Genomic DNA, 26,462 nt, shown 5'->3' with positions numbered 1-26,462 from the left:
TAGTTAAAAGAGTAAAGAGGAAATCCTTATACGACTCCTTCTTGGGCCTAGAATTTCCCCAACTTAACCCTATCCCACTGTGCTTTTACGGTAGGTGACTTTTTACACTTAAATCACTTTATCTTCCATTTGGGTCAGAAGAGGAAAATAAGAACAAAACTTCCCAGGCTAAAGTAAGTGAACTTCAAATTTAAAATATAAAATGGAAAGAGATAGCAAATATAAACATAAGATTTTTTTCATTTATGCATTCATTCCTTTAGTCAGTCAACCAATATTTATTTGAAGGACTTTTACATGACACATACTGCACCCTCAGGAAAGATGTGGTGAATAATATTTTTGTTTTATTTCCTTCCTTCCTTTCTATTGATCTTAAACTATTATTCTAATAGGGGTGGACTCTGACAAGCATTATGAAAGCAGATATTAAATTGGATTATAGTTTTCTATTTTAGTGGGTGCAAGAAAGTATCTCAGACCACAAAGGACCGATGCATCTGTGTTCATAAAAAGCATTAAGAGATTTCCTTCCCACCAAGATAGACCCATTGGAAAAAAATAATAAGAGAAATAAGAGAGAAAACATACTAGGTTTGTTTAAGTGGCTTTTGAAACAGTTCGTTACTTTTTCAACTCAGCAGAATGTTCACAGGTGTAGAAATCCATATTCACAAGTTGAATAAGCAAGCCAATATAACAAAAAGTGTAGGCAACTAATTTTCACTTAAAAGCAGATTAAACTCACATTTCAACATTAAAATAACAAACTGGTATGGTTATAAAACATTGGCTACAGATCTCAATAGTTCCATCTCTGATTCTATTTGATGACTCTACCCCTTTATTCCTATTTATTTCTAATGGAGAGTAGAGCATAAACATACCTTATACATAAATTAGCTTATCTAAACGCAAATCATCTCATGGAAACTTCTAGTAAAATGCTTATATACAGGCCCACCTTAAAAAAAAAGCAAAATATCAAATTCCTGATTCTCACTTTTCTTTGTATTATATTTGTATCACCCTTTTAGCTCATCCTTTACTAGTTTTCCAGAGGTTTATGCAGTTCATCAAGACAAGGTTACAAAAAATGACATATGGATAAGGTTCCATCTTGTTTATCTTGATGGCTCAAATCAGTGTAGTATTACTATTCTCTAGTATTTTACCAATCTACCCAGGCTTTTGCCAAGACAATTCTTTTGTATTGGATTTACAAAGTTTTCAAGCAACAGTCAAATAAAGTGAAAGGTACAATCCTGGGACCAGTTGTCTGGGCTAGTGGTAGTAAATGTTTTTTTTTAAGCCCGAATTTATTTTCTTTTTTTTAAACATGAGATCCTCTTTAAATCATGCTCATGTGAAAATAACTTAATTAGAAATATTAGCATTTTACTTGTCACCATTACATTTAATTCAGTTTTGTATGGCTCATCCTAAAATGGAGATTAGAATACGGTAAACTGGAAAAATATAATAAATTATGACCTTTCCCCTGCTAGTTGGGAGAATTTTGTTTATATTAACATTTCTTTAAATCACGTTATTTTAATTTTATGTATGCATGTACATAAAAATGGATCACACTTCCATTTTTACATTAGTTAAGATTAACAATGCCTCACATTATTTTATGAAGTCTAAAAGCCTTAAATGCTCAGGTCTCTTTAAGATGGTTTAAAAATAAAATTACCAGCTACCCATTTCAAAATGTTTATTTCTAAATGAAGAAAACATGTAGGTCTTTGGAGAATCTTCCCTTTTCTTTTCTTCAGATTTTAAGTTATGGGCATATTAACCAAAAGCATCCAATTACTTAAGAACATAAGGTGTTATCTAGGTCAGGGGATGGTAAACTACAGTCCATGGGACAAATCCAGCCCAATGCCTGCTTTTATAAATAAAGTTTTATTGGAACACAGGCATGCTCACTCATTTATGTATTGTCTAGGGCTACCCCGATGGCAGCAGTGGGCCATCCGGAGCCGCTGCTGCCATTGCGCCGGCTGCAACAGGAAGGCACAAGCGGTGGTGGCAGGAGTGGCTGCAGGAGCAGCAGTGGCAGCGGTGGGAACCCCACCACAGGCTGCGGGGAACCGCAGCTGGGGCTGCCTGCAAACCTCACAAAGTGGATGGGAGCACCACCCTCCCAGGCAGAGGACCCGGGCTTCTCTGTGCTCTGCACCCTCGGGGTCTTGGGAAGGCCCCTGCTGCCCCTGCAGGCTCGGGAGTGTCTGCTCCTGCTGCCTGGCATCTCCCTACTCCTGGTCCTTGCTCCGATCTCAGAGCAGGAGGGCTGGGGCTGAGCCCAGGCGCTGTCACAGCCCTGCCGTATATGTGCCTGCTTGGGGCAGTGCTGACACACCAGCCCCTTGCCACCTCGGACCCCTCTGGATTTTGGGCACCGACGAGTGATGAGAGAGAAGCCGATGGTGGGGGCGGTGACAGCGGCTACATGCTGGCCTGTAGGTTCCCCTTGGCGCTTGCAGCCTGGGAGCCATGGAGGACGGCAGGAGGCAGACAAGCTCCTGGACAAAGGTTGAGGGTCCCCAGTGAGGCTCCACCTTCAGGCCAGGGAGCGCTTCCAGTCCCGTGGACCAGAGTGGGAACTTGTGATACCTTTTTTGGGCCCACTCATGGCTGCCCATGGATGAATTGGTGCCCACTTCCTTCCCTCTGAGGCCCATAAAAGCCCCAGGGTTAGCCAGAGCAGAGCAGACGACGGGATGACCAGCTGCAGAGAGGAACTAACCTCTCTGCTGATAGCTTAACAATTGTCAGGATGACCAGCGGCAAAGAGGAGCTACCCTCTCTAATGAGATCTGAACGCTCGTTGGGACAACATGCCTAGCAGAGAGGAGCTATGCTCTCTGCTGAGACCTGAACACTCTTTGGGATGACCTGCCTAGCAGAGAGTAGCAACCCTCCTCTCCATAGCCAGGGTGTCCCAATGAATGTTCAGCTCCTAGCCCTGCTAGGACAGGGGCACCTGGCTATGGGGACACCCTGGTTATGGAGGGAGCTTCCCACTGTGGGTCTCCTCAGAGCTGTTCTATTGCTCAATAAAGCTACTCTTTGCCTTGCTCATCCTCCATTTGTCTGTGTACCTCATTCTTCCTAGTTACAGGACAAGAACTTGGGACCCACCAAATGGCGAGGCTAAAAATGCTGTATCACAAACAGGGCTGAAACATGCCCCTTGATCACCATATTGTGGGCAAAGAGAAGGAAAGAAGAGCTGTGGGCCTTCGAGGAGTCCAGACCTGGGAGCTCCCCAATCCAGGGCTGTGGCTCCCTCTTTGGGTCCCTGCAGTTTCTGATGTCTCCAAGTTTCCATGCACCACCACATTCCCTGCTGCCAGCTGCAGGAGCTACATGCAGTGCACCTGGTACAGTTCCAGCTTTGCAGAGAACTGGTGCCCGTGCCGGCACCTGGAGCTGCCCGCCCTGTGGAAGCAGCTGGCATGTCCAACTGTGCGCAATGGCCGGACCCCATGCTCACACACACACACTTCTTGCCACTCCACGCTTGATTTGCATTCTCCCTTGGAGGCATGGGATCCAGGCTGGTAGCATGAGCCAAGGGAAGCCAGCCAGGCTGAGTGGATGGAATGAGCCTAGTGGGCCTGAGCAAAACTTGGGCAAAGGCACCACAGGCCACAGAGGTTTCCAGCAAGGAAAGTGACACCCCAAAGATCCTGTAACACTTTCATATTACAAGGAAAGAGTTCAGTAGTCTGACAGAAAATGTATAACCTGCACAGCTGAAAATATTTACTATCTTGCTCTTTACAGAAAAAAGTTAGATTCTAGGGGGACGCATAAAGAGATCTGGCATCTTTATCAAATCTTCATTATACTTATATGAAATTAATATGGAAACTGCTCTGTTTATGTCAATAAGTAGCATTGGTACAGAAAACTACAATGATGTACAAATTCAACCAAATTTGTGAACAGAATTAGAATAAAAACCAGGAGCCAGAGACCTTTGGTTTCATGTTTACCTGCCACACATTATACTTTCCTAACAACACACACCTCATCTTATCATTTTTCTTCTTTTAACTTTGCATATTACAATTATAACAAAAGATGGTATAACTTACAAAACAGCTTTGATATAAGCATACAAAATTCTGTGACTTAATATTTTTATTCTAAACTTTTATAAGCATATTAATACATAAATTTAAATTATTAGATTCTTTATTGAAACTATTTCCTAAGTACAACACCTTGCTTATATTATTATATATTTTTATTATATTATTGTAAGTTAAGAAAAGTAAGTAGTTGCATTGTGTGTTAGTTTGCAGACCTTATTTGCCTAGTGGGTGGGTGTGTGTGTGTGTGTGTGTGTGTGTGTGTATCCCTTTAATTGGAAGGCGCTTTGTAAAAAAATTCATGAAAATTTAAAGTGCATTCCTTTATTTAATCATATATTCCTTTATTGAACAAATATATATGAATGCCTTTTGGGTACCAGGCACTGTACTAGGCCCTGAGAATATATCAATGAATTTATTTCTAATAAAAAAGTAAGAATTATTTAAATAGGCTATTATAACACTTTTAAACACTTCTTCTTTAAAATAATTTGTCTTCCCTAGAAACACATTTATAAACCAGATTATACTGTAGGTATGGTTAATAAATATTGATTCTGCTTAGCAGTTAACATCAACTTTTATAAAAAATGCTAATTATACAGAGTATTTTAATAATTGACTACAGCAAAATGTCCGAAGAGATATTTGACATTTATAGCTAGTTTTACTATAGATTTTTGTAAAGTCTAAATTATAGATATATTTAGATCATCCAGTTAGCAAGTGGCTAATAAATTATTTTCATGAAACCATGACTTTCAAGGAATATTCACTTATTCAACTGTTCATGCATTCATACATTCAACAAATTGGTACTGGGTGCCTAGAATGAGCCAAGTTTTATTGTAGGCACAGGGAATATAGCAAGTAAACATGACAGAAGTCCTTACATATATGGAACACACATTAAAGTTGATGGGAGACAGGAAATAAACATATGACTAAGTTGGCAGATAATGATATTTAAAAAAAAGGAAGGCAGAGAATGAAATGAGGAGTGGTAGATATGAAAAATTCTAATCTTTAATAAAATGGCCATGGAATGTTTATTTGCAAAGCACGACTTTGAGCAAAGACCTGAAAGAAGTAACAAAAAGTCTTGTGGCAGAAATGTGTCTGGAGTGTTTGGGCAACTGCAAAAAACACCAGATTGACTGGGCATACATTTCTTTTGTAATTGACAAAATATATGCATGTGTAGAGGTTTACCAGGGAATATATTCATTCTAAATTTGAAGTCTTCTTTGATTAAATATATCTTTTACCTTAACTTTCCCTTAACATTTGTAAAATGTGTCATATTATAAACATATGAATATTGATGAATAGCAAAAATACTTATTTCAAGATCAAGATCAAATATAATGAAAGAACAAAGGCCATTTTTTTCTTTATAAAGATAGAGGGTAATTTAGAGTTTCAATATCCTCCTTCAATTTATAGCCTGCTCCAATTTAGGCAAGACATTGTGGTGAGAGACTTGAAAAGCTCATGCACTCCAAGGATAGCTCAGAAGCCACCTGTAGTCCATAAATTTACTGTGATGGCTCATCGTATTTTCTAAAGAGTCTGTTAAAAGCTATCTTAATCTTTTCATTATTTATTTTTTGATGAAAGTATGTTTCTGGCTAGCATTAAGTAGAGAAGCAAGAAGAATGGTTTGAGTAACTTATGACCAAATAACTAGGGTTTTATAACTAAGAACTGTGGCTCTCCCTAGGTCCAGGTCTCAAAGTGTCCTAATGGTTAAGAGCTCACTCTTTGGACCCAGATTTCTTGCTTATAAATTCTAGTTTGTCCATGTATTAACTATGTAATCTTGACATTTTATTTAGTCTTGCTGTGTCTCAGTTTCCTCATCTGGAAAATGTCAATAGTAGCATCTCATTTGGGTTGGTTTGTTTAATGATTTAATATAAATAAACTATTGGAAGAGCATCTGACAATTAAGTGCTTTGTGACTTTATCCCATTGAATAAAGGTTGCACCACATCTTTCTTTAAATTCATTTGCAACTCCAAAGAACAGGTTCTTTCTTGAAACATCCCTCAAACACCACTAAAAATCATTAGGTCAAGTAGGAAGTCACTTAAAGAAAAAGCTATTGTCCTATAAATGTCTAAAGACAATAGGAGCCAGGAATGTAAATAGAGAAAAACAAATGAGAGACAAGTTAAAAATTTTGTGATGTATAACATCTCCAGGTTTTTAAGGTCACATTAACTTGATGTGTAATTGTTCATTTTAGCACATCTGCCACAAGTTCATGTGTAATTGTTCATTTTAGCACATTAGCCATGGGAAGAGTTGACAGGCATTCTAATATCTGCTCAACAGTGGTAGAGATATGGTGTATCTGACTCTCAAACTTCTCACCTCATCTACCATATAGGTACCAAGATTCTAATGAATCTGTCCATTTACTTCCTTGTTTTCTTAGACTAGAAAAGCTATTCTTAGAGGGAAGTCCTTTTTCATATACCTGGATTCATCCAACTAGTCATATAATAAATGCTGCCCACCCCCAGCCCTGCTTTGTTTTTAACCTGAACTAATCATTATTTGTACATCTCTATTTTCTAATGTTTCCTCTGGGTATCCTGTTTAGGTAAAACACAGCTTTATGATGCCCTTCCCAATCAACATTAGACTACTTGTTTCAAGATAGTAATTAACTTCCTGCCTAATCTGTCACACTTAATTTGAAATTAGGCATGCAAAGCTATTAAACACTGTGGTTGTGGTGTTTGCATCTGGCTGAGGCAATAGCTACTGGCAGCCTTGATTTATCACTCTTCATTTAAATTCCTGTGCCAATGATTTTAGTTCCTAAATGCTGTGACTGGCATTTATGGATTTCAAAATCAAAGTGAAAATAAGCTGCAGTTAAGTTCTCAACAGCTGAGATCGATGAAAAACGGTTTTATAACTGAATGCCCTGCAGTTAAATCCTAGGGGCTTGACCAAAAAGTGCTTCATGCTCAGAGATGTTGCTGTGGGAAGACAACTGTATTCTACCCTAATGGCTGTTTATAAATCATGATCAAAACTGTGCATCTTGTAACAGTGCCATGTAAATTTGCTCCCAGATGAAAACTATTTTTGCTAAGTCTTCCTTAAAAGAACAATGCCCAAAAGCAAACTTATCCTACTGGGAAATCTCATCTTTGATATTCAAAACTCTATCCAGCATTGCCCATATTTGAGGAAGCAGAATATAACATTGCTACTAGACCTAGCCTATAATTCTGGGGGCAAATTGTCTCCTAAAGTGAATGAGCATGATTCTATAACTTTCTTATCAAAGTCTGACTGTGGTGTAAATCTTGAGTTAGTGAAGGCTTCTTCAGATATGGACATGAAGAATTTGGCTTTTCTATAACCCTGACAGAAACAAATTGTGCAAATTTGTTCTCCCTGCCTGGCTTTATGATCCCAAGGCTCCACACTCTGTTAGGGCAACCCAAATGCTATTCTTCCTTTAGGGTAAAGCTCCACCAGGAATTGTTCCAGCTTAGTTAAGCTTTTCTTTCCTCCTCTAAACTAAAGCATTTACAATTTGTATCTTATAATTTAACATGTTACTTAAGATATACTTTCTGGCTGGGCACGGTGGCTCATGCCTGTAATCCCAGCACTTTGGGAGGCCGGGGCGGGCTGATCTGAGTTCGGGAGTTCCAGACCAGCCTGACCAATGTGGTGAAACCCTGTCTCTACTGAAAATACAAAAATTAGCCAGGTGTGGTGGCACGTGCCTGTAATCTCAGCTACTGAGGAGGCTGAGGCAGAAGAATCGCTTGAACCCAGGAGGCAGAGGTTGCAGTGAGCTGAGATTGTGCCACTGCACTCCAGCCTGGGCAACAGAAGGAGACCCTGTCTCAAAAAAAAAAAAAAAAAAAAAAAGTTATACTTTCTTTTATTTTTCACTAGCCTTTTTTGGTCTGCTAACCTTGTCTTCTCAATTAGAGTAAGTAAGGCAATTGAGTTAGACAACACTACCTCTCTTCCTTTCTTACTTCTACTGTATGACAGCACAGAGTACTCATGCATTATGACTTAATAAATGCTTGCTCCTCAGTTTATTAAACAAACATTTACTGAGCATCCACTTTATATATCATACTGTTCGAGGTTCCAGGGATAGAGTGAGCAAAACAATAAAATACATTGAGAAAAATCCATCCCTCATGGAGTTACATTATATTGTTGAAAGGCAAAATTCTATTTGGGAAGTATTGCATCATAGAATTAAGTGATGAAATGAAGAATACACCTAAATCACTTTGAAGAAACTTCTAAGCTTAGGTATAACCTTGAGAAATACATTTATGATAAAAACAAATGGTAAACAAAAAAAAGATAAGATTGAAAGTGACAGAGAATGGAATGTGAAAAAAATGCAGAGAAGATATTGTTATGCCTAAAGAATTAAAATTATTTCTATTTACATAGATTTTTTTTCAAATGCCAACTTGAACCAGATATAGTGAGGTTTTTAATGTGGTGTATTTTTTTATTTTTCAAAAACCATAAGGAGTTTTATTTTCTTCTGAGTCAAAGGATACAAACTTTAATATGAGAGGAAACATTACTGAGATACCTCTTTACTTTCTAAAAACAACTGCACAACTTTAAGTCACTATAGCAAAATTTCAAGAATTCCTCAAAATATTACAATGTAGAGCCTCTAGCAGGACCTGTATGTATGGAAAGTTAAAATAGGATTTTAAGAGAGGTGTCCTTTTAGTGGAGGTGTAGAAAAGTTCTTGCATATTTATAAAGTGTTATTTTCTTATTTCTGTTAAAGTCTTTAGAATGATATAGAATGTTGAATGCAAATATGAAAAGACTACACAGTTATTGAGCATTTGCTTGCTCATCATGTTATCTAATGCAAGATACTTATTTTGTAAATGCAGAATCTGAGGTCTGGAGAGATTAAATAACTTAACTGAATTTACACAGCTGGATAGTAACAGTTTAGGGACTAGAACACAGAGTTGATCAGATTTTGACCAGCTGTTTCCCATCTCTATACATGATGAAACTACTGGTCATTTCAACAGGAAAAAAATAATGTAATTATGAGTTATAAATTCATGAGTATGCAGATAGTAAACAGCAGACTAAACTATGTACACAGTATATGAAATCTGGGGCCCAACAGATTCATAAAAGCAAATAAACAATAATCTTTCCTGTGTATTTTCAGGGCATTCATGCTTAGGTTTGCACAACTGAACACAATGCCTTCTGTAAGTCTGTTCCAGGATGGTGAATCTATAAACAGAATGCTTATTGTTGATGTCCTGAGTGAGCACTTTACCACCAAGGGGCAAAAGTATCATAACATTGAAATTTTAAAAGGTTCCACTGTGAGTATAACAGATACTCTGTGCGTGTGTGTCTGTGTGTATATGTACATGTGTGTGTGTGTATATATATACACACTCATACACAATCACCTTATTTATTTAGCAAATATTTAATGCATAGATTTTATGTGACAGGTGCTATGGTAGACCCTGGGGATATTAACATTTGTTGACTGTCCAATAGAAAATATTGACATACAATTGAAATGCAGAGTATAGTTATGCACTGTGATAGGTAAATATAAGGAGTTATGAAAGGACAAGCAAGATAAGATCATAAAGGACTTTGCAAATAATTTTACAGAAATAATCAACTATAAACACACCACACAGAGAAAAACATTGGTAACATTTCATAAATTTAATATTCATTTCCTTATGACCATGTGTGTACATCAATTGTCACATAACTGGGGCAACAATATATATAGGGTTTCTAATCCTGCTACACTTAACACAATATTGTAAACATTATTCTCATTCACTAGACTTGTCATTCCATTTCACAGACATAGTACACTTTATTTATTGTTTACTGTTGGTCATTTAGGATATTTATACCCTTCCCTATTATAAATGATAAGTTTTTCTATACACACACAGTTTTTCTACCCATATTATCTTTCCTAAAAACTGACAAGGCCTGGTAGTGGATTTAAAGAGTATAATAAATTTAAAGTGCTAGATACACAATACCATGTAATTTTATAGTTACTCCTGCAGTGATATGAAGATTTTGACCAAATCATACACTAAGCAGTCAGAGCATTACCATTTTCCAAAGAAAAATCAACGAGTCCAATTTTATGAGAAAAACATTGCCTACCATTACTGTTTTAATTTGCATTTCTCTGATTTGCAGCAAGAGTGAAGTTTTTTTGTAATGCATATTAGGTAATTGCCTTTTTTCTCAGAATTGATCGCTCTTGTCTTTTGCCAATTTTACCATGGTTTTTTCATTACAAATATTTTCCCCAGCTTACCTTTTATTTTCATTTTGTTTATAATACATTTTGATGTATGAAATTCCCATTAAAGCCACGTTTTTTGCTTTGTAATTTTTTTAGATCATTATTTATATTCACACCTATATGCACCTCTTCTTAAGATTTTATTTTTACCATATCTGTTTGAGCATTTAAAATTTGTTTTAGGGTATTTTCCTAGTTAATGATTTGATTTGGAATATTCTAAATAATAGTTTTCCCGAATAAATTTTATTCAATGATGAACTTTCTCATTAGTTTGAGATATATTCTTTATCCTATATTAAATCTCTTTGTGTGGTAAGGACTTCTTTCAAGACTATCTCTTCGGTTTCTTTAATCAGAAATTTTTTATGCTCTCATAGGAAACACAAATAATTTCTGATACATAAGCTAATTATTCACTAGTTGATTTTGATTAAATATGCATTCCACATTTTAAGAAGACGTTCCTGGATGAGAATCCATGTTAAAAAGTTTCCATATCCAAATGGAGCAGCACTATATTTCATATTTATGTAACAACTACATTATCCTAGCAACAAATGACATTTCACTATATAAACACAATACCCTGAATTTTTGTAAAGTATTATGGAAACCTGCCACCACATCTCCTAAGAAAGCTTTTAAACAGAAAACTAAAATTTCAGTGAAGAAATGTAACCATGAAAAAAATGATTAGTTACTGAAAAATGAATATTAAAATTAAATAAAGCTCTTTTATGCAAAATACAGTATAGCAATACCATCTGCTTGCCATATCTGTGTTAAGTTTAGACAGTGTACAATCTGAGTGTTTGGCTAGCTTAAATCTTAAACATAATTAGTCTTCTTAGTTGTTGAATCAATAGGCAAAAATGATTTTGCATTTTTTGACCTTAAAATTATACTTTTCCTGAAAATCAGGTCCCTATTGGCCAAATTTATGTTAAATAAAGGAAAACTCTTCCCATACTCTGCCTGTGGTGTTTCTTACACCTTGATGAACCATAATTGGTTAAAAAGTCACATGAAGGCAGATATATTAGTTCATTCCTTCCACTTGAGGCAGAGAGGAACTGTGAGACACCAGAGAGGGAACATTTAAAAAAAAAAATGAAAATATAGAATAAAATTAAAATTAGTAGAGAAATAAAACAAAGAAACATTCATTGTGAAAAGTTTAGAGAATGACATTCAGTTCTAGATTGCAGTAGAAGAATGAGGATCTCTGCTTTGACAGGTCATTAAAACTTTAACTCTTCATAAATGAGGAAAGAGACCATATCATAAGAAAAGGTCTTCAGAAACCTAATGCATTTTGATTGTTTTTTGCATTTCATCCATCATTATGTATTCTTCTTCTATTTTGAAAATGGATGACAAAAATTATATTAAGTGTATTTTTAAAATTTTGTTTAACAAAGAACTAAACGAGTTTTCATAAATTGGCTACATCTAATATCTACTTTTAGAATAGTGATAAATTACATGGCATGTCATTTACTGAAAATCTACTTTTATAGTTTTATTAATTCAACAATTTAAGGCAATAGTGTCTAATGAGATTTTAACATAAACTGCTACAACTTTATCTTCACTATATGCTGTTAAAATTTGACATAAGCAAAAAATCTCTTTAATTTATGCTACATTTAAAGTGCTAATTATTAGAGTCTTTCAAAATGTGTTGTATGTTTTCGAGCATGTCTGCATTAGGTTCAGCTTAATCATATAAAAGAAGCTATACCACCCTGTAGTATTTTACCATAGATTTCATTTTATGGATTTTACAAAAATAAATGTTTAAAAAGGCACAGATTTTACGGAATAAACACTTCCCTATTTTGAGGGTTTGAGTGGCAAATGTTAAGGGTTTGAACGATAAGAGAAAACTAAAACTCAAAGTTTATTCATCACCACTACCTGCACATTATTTGGGATAGTGGCTTTCTTTTTCTCTTTGCTGAATGTTCCCTGGAGGAACCATTACTGTTGCCAGAATGACCATGGTGAAAGCACTCTGATTTTGAAGAAGTCTCCTTAATTTTGTGAATCTCATTCTTATTTTGGAGATGAGTCTTCTCTGGAACCTAACGTTTTCATAGCACTCAGTTGAGAGAATAACTGAGAGGGTTTCAGGTTATTTTGAACACACACACACACACACACACACACACATCCAAGATGTACCTCTGGAAAAATTCTTAGTCTGATATATTGTCACTCCTTTGTGACCCCTTAAAGATTTGTGAACATTCATGAAGAACCCTTCTTCATTCTACTAAAAATAAAGAATTGGAGAACAGTGAAAGAAGGTGGTTGGCGATGATAAACTTGCAAATTGGAAATAAGTAGTAATGATCTAACTAGAATGTTCTACTGATGGTCTTCCTGTCTACAAAGAGTGACAATGCAGGGGATGGTGACCTTCTATCTCCTGAAGTGCAATTTATTTTTTCTGTTTTCCTCTTAAATAAGCTAACATTTCTGCTGGTTGCAGGAAGGTTTTAGGTGAGATATTTCAGGAAGACCATCTTAAAAGAGTCAGTTAAAAGATACAAGGGGATTAAAAATATTTCTTAGAAATCTTTGAAATAGGATAAAAATAATATTTATTTGAGAAGGGCATATGTGCATCTTGCCTCATGACTAGTAGCTGAACTCTACCTTCTCTTTAGATTACTTCAAGCATGTGAAAACCATCACCTTATAATATAAGTGTAAAACTAATATGAGCTGGTAGGAATTTGGTTAATACAATTCAGAAAGTGGAAAATAATTTATTTTAGGAAATAATTTTGCACATCAGTTATAGTTTAAATTTAAATATAATTAAGGCCAGGTGCAATGGCTCATGCCTGTAATCCCAGCACTTTGGGAGGCCAAGGCAGGCGGAACAAGAGGTCAGGAGATTGAGACCATCATGGCTAACATGGTGAAACCCCGTCTCTATTAAAAATACAAAAAATTACCCTGGCGTGGTGGCACGCGCCTATAGTCCCAGCTACTTGGGAGGCTAAGGCAAGAGAATCGCTTGAACCCAGGAGGCAGAAGTTGCAGTGAGCCGAGATCACGCCACTGCACTCCAGCCTGGGCAACAGGGCAAGACTCTGCCTCAAAAACAAACAAACAAAAAGGAAAAACATATATATATATATATATATATATATATATATATATATATATATATATATATTTGAGTTGCATTTCAAATAGCATTTAATTGTTTACCTCTTAATACAAGTATCTCACATTTTGTAAAACAGCTAAAAAAAAGCAGATAAATATTTTAATTATTCAAAACTGCTCAATACATTAAACATTTATTCTCATAAAAATAGAATGAGAAACCTATTCCAAATTTCTAGGAATCTAAATGTGCAATCCCTATCTAGAGCTTCTCAATATATTTATGTTTATAAAAAATAATAAACTTAAAAATATGAAATTATGATACAGGGCATAGCTACTAAATAAACAGGTCAAAATACAATCTGAACAACTCATAGATAGACAATGGCCAAACATCCACTATTTATATAAAGAAGCCTTGAAACAGGAAGTCAAAATAGTATGGCATCCATTAATATGAGCATTATAAAGTAAAAACTAATACCTATTTAGGATATTTAGTTTCAGCGGAAGATAAATTTTGTAAAAAAACAAAATGAAAAACAACATAAAGCACATTTCTATTTATATACTATAGATATATCTATCATCCTTGGAATAATATTTACTTGCTTTAATAAAAGATTACTTAGGAAATGTGTATGCTGAATTGCAATATAAAAGAATGAATACAAATAATTTCAATTTCTGTCATAATTATTTCGAGGGGAAAAACACTTTTATATTTTAGAACACATGTTGAAAGTGACTAAGTATAACAATATATAGCAGAGCGTAAAAGTATCGATAACTGAAATCCACCCTTAGGCCTATTAGAATGTCAAAATAACTAGAATGCATTAGTTAAATTATGGAACTCTCTTTCAATTTGTTTTTCTGTTTTTAATCTTTCATTACTAAAAGCTTTGCTCACTGCCTAACAGAATAAATATGTGGTCAAACAACTAGGCTTTCTTTCATAAAAATCAGGAAAACGTCAACATTCACCGCCTGTCATATCACTATTTAATCATTTATTACTTCATATATATTTTAAGGTCTTGTGTACTAAGTAATATTTCAGGCAGTCAGTTCTTGAAAATGTATATTGAATCAGATATTATATATTTAATTTTGTTTTTTTTCATGTAGACAAACTTTCACTTCCAAATCTTAAAGAGTAAAAGACTGTTAGCTGCTCCGTAGCAACCATCATGTCTCAAACACACAGGCATCTTTTTCCCACTACATAACAGATAGCTCAATATTTAGTGTGTCAGAATCATTGATTATATTGGTTTGCTGAGTAACACAGAGAGGTAAATTTGAAAAACAGTGACATTACCATTTTATAAAATGTTTTCAGGGCTGGGTTCATGAACGTATGGCTTGTGCAGATGCACAGCTCTCCCAACTCTCTTAGGGTTTAATGCTCAGCTAATGCCATCAAAATTCTTAATAATGTTTAGCTTTGCACTCATATTTTTAAAGTGAATACAAATGGGACAATGGTTGCCTGGGCTCTAGGATCTAGGTTCAGCCTCCCACTACTTCACCATATCCACAGGATGCGTTCTCCCTGGCACACTCCCCGACTCTTAGCCATGCAGTCTTCCAATCCCTATCCCTGCCCTGTGACTGTTGTCATAGTCTGCCTGGGTTAGGTGAATATATTGACCTCAGTGCAGGTAGGACCACATTCCTGGGTTGCCTGTTCATTTTCCCCAGTAAGGGACCTGGACATCATGGAAAGGATCTAGGTTGGATATGCTAACCCTGGAGCATCGTGTGGGTGTGCGTGTGCACGCGCGCGTGTGTGTGTGTGTATGTGTGTGAGTGTGTGTGTGTAGCTGTTTCTGCTTTGCAGATTTCATGTCTTAATGCAAGCAGGTCTCTCGCCTACCAGGGAGGAGATTTGAAGACCACTGGTGGTCTCCCATTGTGGGTTACAAAGGCAGCTGGAGTCCTGAGGCAGGGCCCTGGGAACCTGGGAGTGTCATTATTTTTCTGCTCAAGTATCCCTGGTACAGAGGGAGTGCTCTCTGGGCAGGCACCGTGTTTTAAGGGACCCTCTCTTTTACTTCCCAACCTTCCTGAGTCTGGCTGATATTTTTCTGTTCTGGCCTACTTGAGACACACTTGGGAACAGGAGGTGCATGTGGGGTCAACTACAGAAAAAAGACTTGTATATTTTGATGCTTTCACTTATGTTAAATGTTCTTGTATTTGCATTTAAAATGGTCACTGAACAATATAAAGATGAATGTTAAATTTTAATGCAAATAATTTGAAATTTTACTTTTTCTTTACTTAGAGGGACATTAAATGGCAAACAAAAAACATTGTGCCAAGTTGAGAGAGAAAAATCACTGAAAGAAAGAGCATTGTATTTTAGTACCTTTTATGGCTCTCTTTTCCTACTTTTTGAACAAAGGGTCCCACATTTTTATTTTTCACTGGACATCATAAATTATTTATGTAGACGACTGACTGTTTTAGAATCTAAACGAAATAGAAAAGTGCAAAGGAATACATGGAAGAAAAAACACTCATCTAATGATGGTCTGTGGAATTTCTGCCTGATTAAAAGGTCAGCAATTAGTTTTTCAATCTTTGCAATTGAAATATTTTTAAGTATGAAGAAATTCACATTTTTAATGATGATCAGAATAATCCGTCCACTTTGAAAATAATTTTGTTTTTTGTTTTTTGTTTTTTTGAGACGGAGTCTCCCTCTGTCGCCGACTGGAGTGCAGAGGGGCGATCTCAGCTCACTGCAAGCTCCGCCTCCTGGGTTCAGGCCATTCTCCTGACTCAGCCTCCCGAGTAGCTGGGACTACAGGTGCCTGCCACCACGCCCGGCTAATTTTTTGTATTTTTAGTAGAGACGGGGTTTCTCTGTGTTAGCCAGGACGGTCTCGATCTCCTGACCTCGTGATCCGCCTGCCTCAGCCTCCCAAAGTGCTGGGATTACAGGCGTGAGCCACTGCCCCCTGCCTTTTGTTTTATTCTTATACATTAATGCTATTTTAATTCTTATGGATATTTACCTCAAAGAGGCTTTTAGAAAATATCACAAATGGCCAGGTGCCATGGCTCATGCCTGTAATCCCAGTACTTTGGGAGGCCGAGGTGGGTGGAACATGAGGTCGGGAGTTCAAGATCAGCCTGGCCAACATGGTGAAACCCTGTCTCTACTAAAAACACAAAAAAATTAGCTAGGCATGGTGGTGGGCACCTGTGATCCCAGCTACTTGGGAGGCTGAGGCAGAGAATTGTCTGAACCCAGGAGGCAGAGGTTGCAGTGAGCCGAGACCATGTCACTGCACTCCAGCCTGGGGACAAAGTGAGACTCTGTCTAAAAAAAGAGAAAAAAAAAAGAAAATATCAAATATCACAAATAAACCCAGTGTTAAATATTAACAACATAATGAATCAGTAATCCAAATCATCTCATTCATTTTGTAGGCAGAGTTCAGTTAATGAAATCAAATTGGCATCCATTTTCAAACAAAGAACTATATTGAAAATGTGCCAGTTTGTTAGACATTTGCCTAACCATAAAGTAGAGCCTTATATCATATGATAGCTATAGATTATGTAGAATGTGATCATGCACACACTTAATTTCAATTTAGTTAAACATCTGCTAATCTGGTTTAATTTTACAGGATTTAAAGCATTTTACTAAAGAATCGTATGACTATTTTTTAATTCGTACAGATAAATGCCATTAAAATTGTTGATATAGTAATAGAGGCACCAAAACAGCAATAAGGTCTTATTATTTTATGCTATATAAAATACTTAGTCACCTTTCCTGCAAAATGTGCAAATGAGAATTCCTCAGAGAACACAGCTGACGACTCTAAAAGCCAACTGCTCAAAATCAAGTTTAGGATTAAACACATTTCTTTAGCAATGTATGATCACGGAGAAAAATTGCTATTAAAGGATGGTTTAGTGTTGATTAAAATCCTTTGTTGAAAATGTAGGTATAGCACCAGAGGATTTAGTGAACATGAAATTTAGTACATGCTAAATAATAAATATGCCATTAATACTTTCTTGTTACTTTCCAGATGTATTCCTGCTTGAATTTAAGGCTCTGACCTTTTTATATCCATTGCCTGTAATAGTCTTCTTTTATATAGTTACAAGATTTTCTCTTCAATTCGTGATCTGCTCAAGTGTCAAGTTATAGAGGTGTTTTTGGTTTCCTTGCATAAAACTAACCATTTATTTTCAAATCACTTACTCTGTTTAGTTCTTCCTCATGGGACCTATCACTTTTTAACACTGAAGTATAATGTCTGTAAAAGCAGGAACACTGTTAATTGTTTTTCTCTTTATTGCTATATTCCTAGAACACAGAACAGTTCTTGCCAGAAGCTAAAGTCAATAAATATTTTTTAATGAATTCAGCAATGAAAAGTTAACTCACACCATCTTCAATCTCTATTAATGCAGTGGGTAGAGATTTATTGTTATAGGCAATGTAAATGGAGGATATTCTTAGTCAATAACACATCATTCATGCCCTCAAGAAGCTTACATATTGGTGGAAAGGCAAATTATTAAAAAATATGATTATTGTCCAGTGAGATAGTGACACTGTAGTGTTTTACACAACTGTCTGAGAACAGTTGTTCAATTTCTACAGCTGCTGACTGGGAGCAGAGTTGCTGACCAACTCTCTGCAAACGAATTTCTAAAGTCTGAGGTCCTTTCCTATAGTATTCAATTACTCAAAAGATATGTGTCACAAAAAGATGCTAGACTTGGAAGTAATTTGGTGTTTTTCAGGAGTGTAAACAAATTTTACAATCACCTAGATTATAATTTAATATTTGGCTGCACTATAATCATTATGCAATCATTACTAATCATGATTTAGTAATGATTAGCCAGTTTGACATTTCTTCCATAAATAAAACATTCAGTGCACTTTTCAGGGGAACAACACTTTTGTTGAAGACAGAAATATTTTATACTTCAATATATCTAGCTTTTGAATATATAATTTGCCTATGTATAAGAAATATGGAAAATACAAATAATACAGCATCTTTCTTAGTTAAAGTCAGGGTTATTGCCTGTTTTAATAAACAAAATAAAACTTATCATGCCTCTGGCTTGTATTTCATGTATATTTAGTAAGCATTTAAAACTTCCACACTTTTTTTTTTTTTACTTTGAATAGTATTGCATAGGTTTTTAAAAGAATATTTGCTGTGAGCATTTTTGAAAACATAGTGAGGACTGTGAGAGATGTTCAAAGATAAAATACATTTAAATGCAAATATAAAGACAAATGAATGTTTACACTATCCCTAATTACTTACTCCAGCAACATTTAAAAGGTTGGCATTTGAAATAGACTGTATTTCCAAAATCCAGTGAACGGTAAACCAAATAGACGTCTCAAGTTTATAAATATATAGAGACTTTTGTTGATTTAAACATATTTTCAATGTCAGTTTAATTAGTTATTCCTGCTACAGTAGGTACATGAAATCTGCAATCACAATGTGGGCCTAAGGCAGGCCTATACAGAATGGTCACTTAAGGGCAGAGATAGGAGTGCTGAGTGTATTTTTTAAGATACCAATGAATTGGACAACTTGCTTCTGACAAGAATTGCTTTAAAGACCCTTTAGCAAATATCAGCAGAATTGGTTTGTAATTTACCATGTCTTTAACTTTGAACATGGTCCCTAAAGGTTTTTGCACATGTCAGGAGATCTACAAACACAATTTGTTTTGGGTCGACTATCCATGATTAACGTTTTCCTTTACTGTCTAAAACCTGAATAATTACTTTTTACTGAACTACACACCTTCGTTTTCCTATCATGCACTGAAGACTAAAATCAAATGTCTTCTGCATGTTGCTTTCTTGTTTTGCTCTCTAAATGAAACACCTTTCAAGACCATTTACATAAACTATGAAAACAGAAGGTTGCAAATATAGATCTTAGGAATTGTAGAAGTCAGTTAATTAAGATTTATTGCAAAGATTCCTTATGATGAAAGTCATAGTTTTAACTTCATAATCTTATTTATCAAACTAGACTCAGAATAATCAAGGAATGTTTCTCCTAACTACATCTAGGTGGTTCTAAGTGATTTCAAACTTTTTTTTTTACATTCGTTTAATTATAAACAGAGCAAACAATTAAGCCAGATTTGTTTAATGTGGTTTTCTTAGTATTTCTTAAATATGAGAAAAAATATATACATACAGTCAACTACATGAAAGAAAAAGCAAACCAATGCCAATTTATTTCATATCGATCTTCATGTTCCACAATGTGCATACATAGAGTAGGAAAAAATAATATAACTGTCTATATTTTTTGGTCTCTAATATTTTTTCCATACTCATGTATGTATGACCTCATGAGCAATCTTATTAGTCTGACTTCTTTTCCCTATTTGTGGCCCTGGAAAAATTCCAGCATCTTCTGACAAGTGGCTGATTCTTTAACTTGTTTCAGCTATTTGCAGATACCCATTCATTTTTCCAAATTTTAGATGAACTCTTTGGCTCCTTCCCCAAATCCTGCTGTACTTCTATGATATGCTATCTTACATATGATCAGCCTCTAATTCCTCCATTATCCAACTTTTGCTTGGTTCCTTCTACTCAGAATGATTTCTCTTATATCAGCCTCATTTTACTTAATCACTTTCTATTCATCCTTCAGAACGGAACTTAATTTAAATGTTGCTTCCTCGGTAAGATGGCCCCCCACCTTATCCTCCAGATTTGGGGAATATATGCTTTCAGAGCACCCTAGGCTTCTCCTTAGCAGTACTTACTAGAGTACTAACTACATATTTGTGAAATTACCTGCTTATTAACTGCCTCCCACCAGACTTTAAGGTACATAAGGGCTCACTATCATACACAAGGAATACACTAAAAATATGTTAAATAAATTGAAAGTTTATGAATAACACATCAATTTTGCATTTTTGTACAAAAACAATATGTAACCTACAGAGAAGGTAAACCACTTTGCTCTTGCCCTCTCAGTCCAATGAAATCGTAACGTGTTATCAGATAGTTTTTGCAATTGTCTCTTAAATCAGTTAAAAGAGAATTCCCAAAGATACTCCAAGTGGAGTGATGGGAAATTATTTCCTGTATTTGAAGCAATACAATTATTTTATTTTATTTATTAAGCAATACAATTATTTACTTACAACTGAACAAAATGGCATCAGTTGAAAGTTTGCTCTGAAACATTCAGTTTGTATAAATTCTTTTTAAATTGAACACTACACTCTGACTCCTTTGGAAATGGAAAGGATATCTGATAGATCCACAGATTGAATAGTTCATAACATTACCCTTACCTGGAGTATCTGCATTTTCACAGATGTGATTCTCTAACTTTAGAATTTCAAGCACAAGAAGAGGGGGTCTTCTTGGTATCTCTCGAAATTATGACATGGAGGTAGATGCTTATATTTAAGGCTGGTCATAATATTTTATTAGTATATACATGACAATATTTTAGTTGGTTTAGGACCTTTATGTACTTTCAAATAAAATATAAATATATTTTGATTATTTTAATATTTATATCTAAAACAAAATCAAATTAACAATAATCATTTCTTAATATTCAAAAAAGATACATTATTGGAACAAATTGCTTAATGATATTATCCTTCCAGAATACATAGTTCCAATATATGTATACCACCTCTTAGTTCATGTTTGATATATATCTTTTTTCCATATAACAACATACTTTTAATGAACTATCCCATTTTAAAAGTGAAAAACAACTTATATTTTATCCTTTTGATAAGCAGAGACATGAACTAAATATACTCTTTTGTAATCCTAGAAAGGCTGCTGTATGTATGAAATTATGTAAGCATATTTACATATTTATTTTATTTAAAGTGACATATTGATTTTGTACAGAAATTAAATTTTTTTCCCTGTAGCTAAAAATCGTTGTACTAGATTGTATTTTTTGATAAGGTTGCGGCAATAAAAACCTTCAAAATCATCTGCTGAAGCAGAGAGGAACAGAAAACTCTCATCTACTTTATATTTAAGGTATATTTGACAAGATTTTGTTGATACTAAAGGAAAGAGGAAAAGAAAAGAGAAAATAGGAATTCTATTTTGAATAACCATAAAGCAAATTCTATGATGTGGAACTATGCTAAATGAAGAGGAAAATTACACAGTAAATACAAAGACTATGAGTGTACAATATTATATGGCTTTGCTTTATTTATTAGAGGTATTTCTGAAGATTATCAGCAAAATGAATTTATGTATAATATCATGGAACACTAGGAAATTGACATTGGTCCAATCTACAGGGCTTGTGTGTGTGTGTGTGCATGACATTTATCATGTACATGTCAATTTATCACGTATGTAGTGTCAGGTAACTATCACCACAATCAAGATATACAACTATCATCACAGTCCTCCCTCCTACCACTTCATAGCCACACTGCCCTCCTCCAAATCTCTAAGCCCTGGCAACCACTAATCTGTTTTCCATATCTGTAATTATATTATATCAAGAATATTATATGAGTGGAATCATACAGAATGCATCCTTTTGAAATAGGCTTTTCAGTCTGCACAGTGCCACTTTGTTCATTTTTATTGCTGAGTATTATCACAACACATTCAAATCAATGTATTTTATTTTAAATATGCTGCCATTGTGTATATTATGCTGAATTGTCTTTCTACATATTCATATGTTGAAGTCACAACCCCTAGGACCTCAGAAAGAGATTGCATTTAGAAATGGGGTCTCTAAAGAGTAATTAAGGTAAAATGAGATCATATGAGTGGGTCCTAATTCAATATGACTAATGTCCTTATAAGAAGAGATTAGGAGATTAGACATAAGGAGGACAGACCTTGTGAAACCAAGGGAAAAGATGGCCACCTACAAACCAAGGACACAGGCCTCAGAACGAAATCAACAATGCTGACAACTTGAATCTTCTAGCCTGCAAAGCTATGAGAAAATAAATTGTCTGTTGCTTAAGCCACACAGCCTGTCTTATTTGTTACGGCTGCCTTAGCAAACAAATACAGTGTATAAAAATAGTTTTATCTTTATAAATTTTTCTCATATATGTGTTCATTTACAATACTTTCTACTATAAGGCAATAACTTTTGTGCCCATATAATTTATGAACACTTCTCAAAAGGAGTTTTAAAAATCTCTGAAGCTTTTCCTGTTTCCTGGTCTGCAATATAATTATGTTATGAAGGAATTAAAGAAAGTATATATTTGTAAAAATCATAGGAGTATTTGCGCCTGACCATATTATAGTAAAAATCTATGATGTTATAAAGAGAACATTTAGCTGAATTCATCAGATTTCTGAACAGTTTAACTACTTTTCACAAACTTCACATAGATGATGACATTTGAACACATTTCTAAATTTTTCTGCTACTTAGAGTGGAACACAATTAAATATATTAGTTGGAATGCTTTCATAATATAGACACGAATTATAGTTTTAAAAATTCTTACTATTTGCTTTATTTGACATGCAAAAAGGATGGCAGCATAAGTGGGGCAATTGAAATTCAATTCATTTAATAACATTTTATTGATTTCTGACTTCTATTGTTAAGTAATATGGACTTATTAAGATATATTGTTATATGATTATATAAAATACATGAGTACATAAACAGTGGAGGGAAGCATTTCATCTTATTATTCATACTGCTGAGAAGTAATATAAAAATATCTTTCTGAGTTTTAGGAAAGAACAAGAACAACAACCAGTGCATTACCTCTGCAGTGTATAACGTATATGACTGCATAGCACCTGCAATAAATACATGCCCATGAGGGATATTTATGCATCAAAAGAAATTATGGGTCTGTTTTGAGAGAACAGCAGTGGAACTTACCATCTTGATCCGTGGTCACTGTAATAGCTGTGAATGGCTTGGGAGAAAAACTCAACTCAGAAACTCCATTCATTGCTTCTATTTCAAAGGTGTAATTCACGTGAGACACAAAGTCAAGTACTATCACGGAATTGTTGATCAGGCCTGTATGTCTTGGGATGAAGCGGAGTCCTCCACCACAGTCCTCACACTGGCTGGTGTCTAAGCCACATTTCTTACAGATTACACTGTATGTGAGATCTTTTCTCCCTCCTGTGTCACTTGGTGGGCTCCATTCCAAAATAAGGGCTGTTTCATTGATGTTAAAAACCACATTCCTAGGAGCTGAAGGTGGCCCTAGAGAAAAGCAATTAAAAAACAAATGTACATATATAGGACAATGAATTATGGTGCTAAAATGAAAACTTCTTCAATAAACACTTGTTGCTCTTTTATGTTAGTTTGAACTCTTTTTCTAACGGGATCTATAATGATCACATGGTTAAAATAGCTCATTAGGTCTAGTAGGGAAGGAGTCTTGAGGAGTGAAGATCTATATCATAAATTTTTGGAGTATGAATTTCAATATTTAATATAAAAATCAGGATATCTGTAAAACATATGGTAATTACACCTTTTAAACTTGACTAAAAATATATAACAAAATTATTTTAAATTATGTGATGGCTTTAATTACATCTTATTAATTATATCACCATTTTCAAAATTTGAAAAAAAATAGTAACATACATATACAAAACACATTGTTGTAAGTTTTTCAGTCTTCATACTATAATTCATATGTAGATAAAATCCCCATTCATCACTTCCGAAAATCACTAAAAATCTGTTTCCCAAAGGTTGAGATTAAATGACCATAAATTTAGGGTGAGCAGATGATTTGGAAAAAGGAAAAACGAAATGAAAATTGAAGGCAACAAAAAACCTTTTATTAAGTCCTTGTCAATTTGATGTGATAAAAGCATTATATGGAAGGGATAAAAAGGGGCCACTGACAAGAAATGATGGCAGGACTTTCATTTAGATTAAGTTTACTAAACACAAGTAGGTGTGTCCTTTAAACTAAGCGTGGGCCTAAAAGAGACCCACACTATTCTCTTATTTGTCATAAAGACCTCGAAAACCAAGTCAGTCTAAGGAGGGGATGAGCATCTTCTTATTATTTTCCACAAAGATCACACTGTGTAGAGTGCTTGATAGCCGCTAATTACTCCAGCCTTTCCTTAAAATTGTGTGAATAATCCTATATACTTATCTGAGTCCTTTAAGCCTCAGTTTTATAATGTTCATTAAACAAATATTACCTGAATGTCTTCTAGGAGCCAGACACTATGCTAAGTACTATATGTGAAAAACCACAGAATCCGTATGCTGTGAGAGGCTATACTTATGAGAGATATTTAGAAAAATAACATACTATATAAATGACTGGTGAAACAACATTCATGCCATATTTTAGAAGGCTTCATTAAAAAAAAAATCTAAACCAATTCTCTAATTTCTGTTACCAAGAAACTCTGCTTAGAGCGTGGAAAGCAATGTCTCCCTAGCATTCGCTCCTAGAAATAAATTCAAGTTTTGATATAGGCTCCTTTTGGATTTCAAGCTACAGCCATTCATTCATTAAATATTTTATTTAGTGTCTACTATGTGGCAGATACTCTACTAGATCTTGGGCTTACAGAGATAAGACATGGTAGACATTATTCCTTCTCTCTTGTTATTTACATTTTGGTGGAGTGACTAGATCTATGTAAGCGGATGAATAAAATTCAAATCATAATGTTTGCAATTACAAAAATTAGAAAGACAGGTGCTGAAATAAAAGCAATCAGGGGGACCCCTGTTTTAGGTAACATTCTGAGAAAGCCTCATAGAGGTGGTGAGGAGAATATGCAGAGGGGTGGGAAAAATATTAGGAATAGAAAGTATGCCATTCTTGTTCAGAAAGATCTTGAAGTAACCATGGAACTGGCAGAAAGTCACTGTGACTAGACTGCAGAGGGAGAATGCATGAAGTAAGATTTAAGGAACAGGAAGAAGCTAGATAGTGCAGGACTGCTAGGCTCATTGGAATGAGTATGGATAGTTTTCTATGTACAACAGGAAGGCACCTCAGCTACCTATAGGTATATCACCTAGAAATGCAATGAATCATTTTTTCTAAAAGGTTGCTGGGTGCCTTGCTTTATGCCATTTCATATTCCATAGGGTTTACAGAAACGTCTACCTTCAGAAAGGCAAACATGAAGGGGATGATACACTAGAGAACAGGGATAAACGTAGCTTTTTACCTCCAACCTAGACTTAGTCTAGGAGATAAAGATTCATTGTCATTATCATAATAATGTTTTCCGACAGAATGACATATTCATATGGTTGGTCTTTTCTCTTATTTATAATGGAAAACAGGAATTATTATTCACTTATATTTTCATTCTAGGAAGAATATTATCAATTATGTTATGGGTGTCTATAAGTATATAACTGTCCGCCTGCAGATACTAAAAAAAAAAAAAAAAAAACAAGAAGGCTGACACCCTTCTTACTCAAGGGCCCTCATACCCATTTGCATGACGATTAAATAACTTTTTAATTGCTGTTAAATTATGCCAGCTAAACTGTGATTTCATGCAAATATTAAGCTGTAATGACATGCAGTGAATCATTTACTAAGATTTAGAACTTGGAACAAAGAGAGACAATTAATTCTAATCCTCAGATTCAACTAAATGATGTGTCACTGGGCTTTTATGAATGTGGCCTGATTGCTTTGTTATCATTTATAAATTATATAAACATTATGTGACACATTGAAAAGATAACATGGCAGCAATAATACTTTTGGAGACATCTGTATTGAAAACTCTCAGGTATTTCCTTATGTTGATTTTGTTTCTTTAAAAGAAACAACTAATTCACATAGAAGGAAAGCAATCTCCAGTCTTCACCCTC

At 35.0% G+C, this 26,462-nt stretch overlaps 1 protein-coding gene across 7 annotated transcripts in view; it reads right to left on the bottom strand.

Annotated features, from left to right (window-relative positions):
- EPHA6 (EPH receptor A6) overlaps window positions 1-26,462 on the bottom strand; it is a 943,752-nt gene that overhangs the window by 487,158 nt on the left and 430,132 nt on the right. For 6 of the 7 annotated variants that reach the window (XR_010155659.1, XM_009445923.5, XM_009445925.5 and 3 more), the window contains exon 5: window positions 23,508-23,843. Coding sequence is in view for 6 of the 7 variants with exons in the window: in XM_009445923.5 (XP_009444198.1) it covers window positions 23,508-23,843 (336 nt within the window). In the remaining variant the exon portion in view is untranslated. Of the gene's footprint in view, window positions 1-23,507; window positions 23,844-26,462 lie in introns of those variants that run through there. The other variant, XM_063806930.1, reaches the window with a different exon arrangement.

This window comes from Pan troglodytes, chromosome 2, assembly GCF_028858775.2.
Source record: "Pan troglodytes isolate AG18354 chromosome 2, NHGRI_mPanTro3-v2.0_pri, whole genome shotgun sequence".
Lineage (NCBI taxonomy): Eukaryota > Metazoa > Chordata > Mammalia > Primates > Hominidae > Pan > Pan troglodytes.
This window is presented reverse-complemented; position numbering and strand designations above follow the sequence as displayed.